Genomic DNA, 8,085 nt, shown 5'->3' on the forward strand with positions numbered 1-8,085 from the left:
TCACAGAGAAGTGGGAACCCATCATTCATTCACACCTGGTGGTGGTAAGCTACATCTGTAGCCACAGCTGCCCTGGGGTAGACTGACGGAAGCGTGGCTGCCAGTTTGCGCCTACGGCCCCTCCTACCACCACCAATCATTTATTCATCATTCATTCACCAGTGTGAGCGGCACCGGGGGCAAAGGTGAAGTGTCTTGCCCAAGGACACAACGGCAGCGATTCGGATGTCAATAGGTGGGAAGCGAACCTGCAACCCTCAGGTTTCTGGCACGGCCGCTCTACCCACTACGCCATGCCACCCCAAAGATGTTCTCCCGAAATGTGTTTGTCATTCTTGTTTGGTGTGGGTTCACAATGTGGCGTATATTAGTAAGACTGTTAAAGTTGTTTATATCACAACCTTCAGTGTAACCTGTATGGCTGTTGACCAAGTATGCCTTGCAATCTCGTTCGTGTGACGATAGAAGCAGCGAAATGCCTGTGTCCGGCCGGCACGCACTGCGCAGATACCATAGTGTACAGGTGGCGCGATGACATGTTGTAGAGGACGTTAAAAGTAAAGCCATCTCGGCATGCCCTCAATATTGTAGTCCGAGTGAAAATCGGAGAATGTTAGCACCGAGTGATGTCCGGGAGAGGCACCAAAATCCGGAAACCCCCCGAAATAATCCGCGGGGTCGGCGATTATGCAGCTGAGCCACAGTTTGCCGAACCCTGTTATATGCTATAAGTGACCAGATCAAAACTGGGAATATAATCCCAGTAAAGGGGTAAAAAAACATTCAGCTATTTTTAAATTCAAGAAACATTATGATTAGGTTATATATACATGCGTATATCCTACGTAAACAATGTATAAATACATTAGATATCTATATATCTTAGGGACCTATAGACCAGGGGTCACCAACACCAGGTAGCCCGTAAGGACCAGATGAGTCGCCCGCTGGCCTGTTCTAAAAATAGCTCAAATAGCAGCACTTACCAGTGAGCTGCCTCTATTTTTTCAATTGTATTTATTTACTAGCAAGCTGGTCTCGCTTTGCTCGACATTTTTAATTCTAAGAGAGACAAAACTCGAATAGAATTTGAAAATCCTAAAAAATATTTTAAAGACTTGGTCGTCACTTGTTTAAATAAATTCATTTATTTTTTTCCTTTCTTCTTATAACTTTCAGAAAGACAATTTTAGAGAAAAAAATACAACCTCAAAAATGACTTTAGGATTTTTAAACACATATACCTTTTTACCTTTTAAATTCCTTCCTCTTATTTCCTGACAATTTAAATCAATGTTCAAGTAAATGTATGTTTTTTATTGTAAAGAATAATAAATACATTTTAATTTAATTCTTAATTTTAGCTTCTGTTTTTTCGACGAAGAATATTTGTGAAATATTTTTTCAAACTTATTATGATTAAAATAAAATACAAATATTCTGGCAAATCTAGAAATTCTGTAGAATCAAATTGAAATCTTATTTGAAAGTCTTTTGAATTTATTTAAAAAATGTTGTTCTGGAAAATCTAGAAAAAATAATGATTTGTCTTTGTTAGAAATCTAGCTTGGTCCAATTTGTTATATATTCTAACAAAGTGCAGATTGGATTTTAACCTATTTAAAACATGTCATCAAAATTCTAAAATCTTAATCAGGAAAAAGGACTAATGATGTTCTATAAATTATTATTTTATGTTTTTTCAAAAGATTCAAATTAGCTAGTTTTTCTCTTCTTTTTTTTGGTTGAATTTCGAATTTTAAAGAGTCGAAATTGAAGATAAACTATGTTTCAAAATTAAATTTTCCTTTTTTTCCTGTTTTCTCCTCTTTTAAACCATTCAATTAAGTGTTTTTTCATCATTTATTCTCTACAAACAACCTTCCGTAAAAGGAAAAAAAAATGTACGACGGAATGACGGACAGAAATACCCATTTTTTTTAATATAAATAGATTTATTTATTCAAGGTAAATTGAGCAAATTGGCTATTTCGGGCAATTTATTTAAGTGTGTATCAAACTGGTAGCCCTTAGCATTAATCCGTACCCAAGAAGTAGCTCTTGGTTTCAAAAAGGTTGGTGACCCCTGCTATAGACTGCATCTCTGTTGCTGCAGCAGCAAATAGTTTATTCTGTCTTGACACTTTGTATTGATATTTTGTATTATATTCTTCCCTTAAAGGATAATGTTTACAGTGATTGTTTTATATGGATTTTTTTTGTATGTCGCTTTGGAAAAATACGTAAACATAAAAATATATAAACACCTGAAAGTCTTCATATCAGCTAAAACCACCAGTCTGTTTCACTGGATTCAGAATAAAACCAAATTCTGTCTTACCCAACAATGTTAGTATTTAAATATTGTTACTTGAAGACTTATACATTATTAAATGTAAATAATTTCATTGACAAGCAATTATATTAGGGTCATACTCTTGTTTGCTAGTGGCTACGATTTCAGTACTATTGAAGATCTTTGCTCACACTCAACTCAGTGGTAAAATTAATTTCACAAAATACAACCAATAGTACGTTAATGTTAAATCTTACTTGTGAAAAGTAATCCCCCGATTCCTATTTTCAGCAGTCCGCTTATTTGAGCAGAAAAACGCTGAACACCAACCCGGCATCTTTGTTTTCTACCTGTCAACTGTCAGTTTAGCATCTTTGTTTTCTACCTGTCAACTGTCAGTTTAGCATCTTTGTTTTCTACCTGTCAACTGTCAGTTTAGCATCTTTGTTTTCTACCTGTCAACTGTCAGTTTAGCATCTTTGTTTTCTACCTGTCAACTGTCAGTTTAGCATCTTTGTTTTCTACCTGTCAACTGTCAGTTTAGCATCTTTCTTTTCTACCTGTCAACTGTCAGTTTAGCATCTTTCTTTTCTACCTGTCAACTGTCAGTTTAGCATCTTTCTTTTCTACCTGTCAACTGTCAGTTTAGCATCTTTGTTTTCTACCTGTCAACTGTCAGTTTAGCATCTTTCTTTTCTACCTGTCAACTGTCAGTTTAGCATCTTTCTTTTCTACCTGTCAACTGTCAGTTTAGCATCTTTCTTTTCTACCTGTCAACTGTCAGTTTAGCATCTTTGTTTTCCACCTGTCAACTGTCAGTTTAGCATCTTTGTTTTCCACCTGTCAACTGTCAGTTTAGCATCTTTGTTATCTACCTGTCAACTGTCAGTTTAGCATCTTTGTTTTCTGCCTGTCAACTGTCAGTTTAGCATCTTTGTTTTCTGCCTGTCAACTGTCAGTTTAGCATCTTTTTTTTCTACCTGTCAACTGTCAGTTTAGCGTCATTGTTTTCTACCTGTCAACTGTCAGTTTAGCATCTTTGTTTTCTACCTGTCAACTGTCAGTTTAGTATCTTTGTTTTCTACCTGTCAACTGTCAGTTTAGTATCTTTATTTTCTACCTGCCAACTGTCACTTTAGCATCTTTGTTATCTACCTGTCAACTGTCAGTTTAGCATCTTTGTTTTCTACCTGTCAACTGTCAGTTTAGTATCTTTATTTTCTACCTGCCAACTGTCACTTTAGCATCTTTGTTATCTACCTGTCAACTGTCAGTTTAGCATCTTTGTTTTCTACCTGTCAACTGTCAGTTTAGCATCTTTCTTTTCTACCTGTCAACTGTCAGTTTAGCATCTTTGTTTTCCACCTGTCAACTGTCAGTTTAGCATCTTTGTTTTCCACCTGTCAACTGTCAGTTTAGCATCTTTGTTATCTACCTGTCAACTGTCAGTTTAGCATCTTTGTTTTCTGCCTGTCAACTGTCAGTTTAGCATCTTTTTTTTCTGCCTGTCAACTGTCAGTTTAGCGTCATTGTTTTCTACCTGTCAACTGTCAGTTTAGCATCTTTGTTTTCTACCTGTCAACTGTCAGTTTAGTATCTTTGTTTTCTACCTGTCAACTGTCAGTTTAGTATCTTTATTTTCTACCTGCCAACTGTCACTTTAGCATCTTTGTTATCTACCTGTCAACTGTCAGTTTAGCATCTTTGTTTTCTACCTGTCAACTGTCAGTTTAGTATCTTTATTTTCTACCTGCCAACTGTCACTTTAGCATCTTTGTTATCTACCTGTCAACTGTCAGTTTAGCATCTTTGTTTTCTACCTGTCAACTGTCAGTTTAGCATCTTTGTTTTCCACCTGCCAACTGTCAGTTTAGCATCTTTGTTTTCTACCTGTCAACTGTCAGTTTAGCATCTTTGTTATCTACCTGTCACCTGTCAGTTTAGCATCTTTGTTTTCTACCTGTCAACTGTCAGTTTAGCATCTTTGATTTCTACCTGTCAACTGTCAGTTTAGCATCTTTGTTTTCTACCTGTCAACTGTCAGTATAGCATCTTTGTTTTCTACCTGTCAACTGTCAGTTTAGCATCTTTGTTTTCTACCTGTCAACTCTCAGTTTAGCAACTTGGTTTTCCACCTGTCAACTGTCAGTTTAGCATCTTTGTTTTCCACCTGCCAACTGTCAGTTTAGCATTTTTGTTATCTACCTGTCAACTGTCAGTTTAGCATCTTTGTTTTTTACCTGTCAACTGTCAGTTTAGCATCTTTGTTATCTACCTGTCAACTGTCAGTTTAGCATCTTTGTTTTCTACCTGTCAACTGTCAGTTTAGCATCTTTGTTTTCTACCTGTCAACTGTCACTTTAGCATCTTTGTTTTCTACCTGTCAACTGTCAGTATAGCATCTTTGTTTTCTACCTGTCAATTGTCAGTTTAGCATCTTTGTTATAGATCTACCTGTCAACTGTCAGTTTAGCATCTTTGTTTTCTACCTGTCAACTGTCAGTTTAGCATCTTTGTTATCTACCCTTAAACTGTCAGTTTAGCATCTTTGTTATCTACCTGTCAACTGTCAGTTTAGCATCTTTGTTTTCTACCTGTCAACTGTCAGTTTAGCATCTTTGTTTTCTACCTGTCAACTGTCAGTTTAGCATCTTTGTTTTCTACCTGTCAACTGTCACTTTAGCATCTTTGTTTTCTACCTGTCAACTGTCACTTTAGCATCTTTGTTTTCTACCTGTCAACTGTCAGTTTAGCATCTTTGTTTTCTACCTGTCAACTGTCAGTTTAGCATCTTTGTTTTCTACCTGTCAACTGTCAGTTTAGCATCTTTGTTTTCTACCTGTCAACTGTCACTTTAGCATCTTTGTTTTCTACCTGTCAACTGTCACTTTAGCATCTTTGTTTTCTACCTGTCAACTGTCAGTTTAGCATCTTTCTTTTCTACCTGTCAACTGTCAGTTTAGCATCTTTCTTTTCTACCTGTCAACTGTCAGTTTAGCATCTTTCTTTTCTACCTGTCAACTGTCAGTTTAGCATCTTTGTTTTCTACCTGTCAACTGTCAGTTTAGCATCTTTCTTTTCTACCTGTCAACTGTCAGTTTAGCATCTTTCTTTTCTACCTGTCAACTGTCAGTTTAGCATCTTTCTTTTCTACCTGTCAACTGTCAGTTTAGCATCTTTGTTTTCCACCTGTCAACTGTCAGTTTAGCATCTTTGTTTTCCACCTGTCAACTGTCAGTTTAGCATCTTTGTTATCTACCTGTCAACTGTCAGTTTAGCATCTTTGTTTTCTGCCTGTCAACTGTCAGTTTAGCATCTTTGTTTTCTGCCTGTCAACTGTCAGTTTAGCATCTTTTTTTTCTACCTGTCAACTGTCAGTTTAGCGTCATTGTTTTCTACCTGTCAACTGTCAGTTTAGCATCTTTGTTTTCTACCTGTCAACTGTCAGTTTAGTATCTTTGTTTTCTACCTGTCAACTGTCAGTTTAGTATCTTTATTTTCTACCTGCCAACTGTCACTTTAGCATCTTTGTTATCTACCTGTCAACTGTCAGTTTAGCATCTTTGTTTTCTACCTGTCAACTGTCAGTTTAGTATCTTTATTTTCTACCTGCCAACTGTCACTTTAGCATCTTTGTTATCTACCTGTCAACTGTCAGTTTAGCATCTTTGTTTTCTACCTGTCAACTGTCAGTTTAGCATCTTTCTTTTCTACCTGTCAACTGTCAGTTTAGCATCTTTGTTTTCCACCTGTCAACTGTCAGTTTAGCATCTTTGTTTTCCACCTGTCAACTGTCAGTTTAGCATCTTTGTTATCTACCTGTCAACTGTCAGTTTAGCATCTTTGTTTTCTGCCTGTCAACTGTCAGTTTAGCATCTTTTTTTTCTACCTGTCAACTGTCAGTTTAGCGTCATTGTTTTCTACCTGTCAACTGTCAGTTTAGCATCTTTGTTTTCTACCTGTCAACTGTCAGTTTAGTATCTTTGTTTTCTACCTGTCAACTGTCAGTTTAGTATCTTTATTTTCTACCTGCCAACTGTCACTTTAGCATCTTTGTTATCTACCTGTCAACTGTCAGTTTAGCATCTTTGTTTTCTACCTGTCAACTGTCAGTTTAGTATCTTTATTTTCTACCTGCCAACTGTCACTTTAGCATCTTTGTTATCTACCTGTCAACTGTCAGTTTAGCATCTTTGTTTTCTACCTGTCAACTGTCAGTTTAGCATCTTTGTTTTCCACCTGCCAACTGTCAGTTTAGCATCTTTGTTTTCTACCTGTCAACTGTCAGTTTAGCATCTTTGTTATCTACCTGTCACCTGTCAGTTTAGCATCTTTGTTTTCTACCTGTCAACTGTCAGTTTAGCATCTTTGATTTCTACCTGTCAACTGTCAGTTTAGCATCTTTGTTTTCTACCTGTCAACTGTCAGTATAGCATCTTTGTTTTCTACCTGTCAACTGTCAGTTTAGCATCTTTGTTTTCTACCTGTCAACTCTCAGTTTAGCAACTTGGTTTTCCACCTGTCAACTGTCAGTTTAGCATCTTTGTTTTCCACCTGCCAACTGTCAGTTTAGCATTTTTGTTATCTACCTGTCAACTGTCAGTTTAGCATCTTTGTTTTTTACCTGTCAACTGTCAGTTTAGCATCTTTGTTATCTACCTGTCAACTGTCAGTTTAGCATCTTTGTTTTCTACCTGTCAACTGTCAGTTTAGCATCTTTGTTTTCTACCTGTCAACTGTCACTTTAGCATCTTTGTTTTCTACCTGTCAACTGTCAGTATAGCATCTTTGTTTTCTACCTGTCAATTGTCAGTTTAGCATCTTTGTTATAGATCTACCTGTCAACTGTCAGTTTAGCATCTTTGTTTTCTACCTGTCAACTGTCAGTTTAGCATCTTTGTTATCTACCCTTAAACTGTCAGTTTAGCATCTTTGTTATCTACCTGTCAACTGTCAGTTTAGCATCTTTGTTTTCTACCTGTCAACTGTCAGTTTAGCATCTTTGTTTTCTACCTGTCAACTGTCAGTTTAGCATCTTTGTTTTCTACCTGTCAACTGTCACTTTAGCATCTTTGTTTTCTACCTGTCAACTGTCACTTTAGCATCTTTGTTTTCTACCTGTCAACTGTCAGTTTAGCATCTTTGTTTTCTACCTGTCAACTGTCAGTTTAGCATCTTTGTTTTCTACCTGTCAACTGTCAGTTTAGCATCTTTGTTTTCTACCTGTCAACTGTCACTTTAGCATCTTTGTTTTCTACCTGTCAACTGTCACTTTAGCATCTTTGTTTTCTACCTGTCAACTGTCAGTTTAGCATCTTTGTTTTCTACCTGTCAACTGTCAGTTTAGCATCTTTGTTTTCTACCTGTCAACTGTCAGTTTAGCATCTTTGTTTTCTACCTGTCAACTGTCAGTTCAGGATGCTCGCCGGCTCCTCATCGCCACTTCAGGATGGCGGCTGCAATTCTCGCGTCACAGCAGCCAATGCTGCGTCTACTTAAAGATGTCTACGGTTAAGACAGGAAGTACTCTCATGCAGTACTCTCAAAATATGTAGCCTCCTGTAGTTTAACGCTAACTATTGGTGTGTATGTCAGCATAAAGTCATTAAACTGTAGTGTTTTATTGTTTTTGTCATTTAAGGCAGTAAAATGATCTGCTGTGTCCCCCTCCTCCCCAGCCGCTGGTCAAACAGGACAGCTTGGACACGTACAACGAGCGAGACCCCTTCAAGAACGACGACGCCCGCGATGAGGAGGAGGACCCCGAGGACGTCGACAGCGGCATCGAG

General features: G+C 37.3%; 1 protein-coding gene across 5 annotated transcripts in view; it reads left to right on the forward strand.

Moving 5' to 3' along the window:
• strip2 (striatin interacting protein 2) overlaps window positions 1-8,085 on the forward strand; it is an 88,042-nt gene that overhangs the window by 39,816 nt on the left and 40,141 nt on the right. For all 5 annotated transcript variants that reach the window (XM_061914544.1, XM_061914543.1, XM_061914541.1 and 2 more), the window contains one exon: window positions 7,975-8,085. This exon is cut by the window's right edge and continues 122 nt beyond it. In XM_061914544.1, the coding sequence (XP_061770528.1) occupies window positions 7,975-8,085 (111 nt within the window). The remainder of the gene's footprint in view (window positions 1-7,974) is intronic.

Source organism: Nerophis ophidion, linkage group LG10 (assembly GCF_033978795.1).
Source record: "Nerophis ophidion isolate RoL-2023_Sa linkage group LG10, RoL_Noph_v1.0, whole genome shotgun sequence".
Classification (NCBI taxonomy): Eukaryota; Metazoa; Chordata; class Actinopteri; order Syngnathiformes; family Syngnathidae; genus Nerophis; species Nerophis ophidion.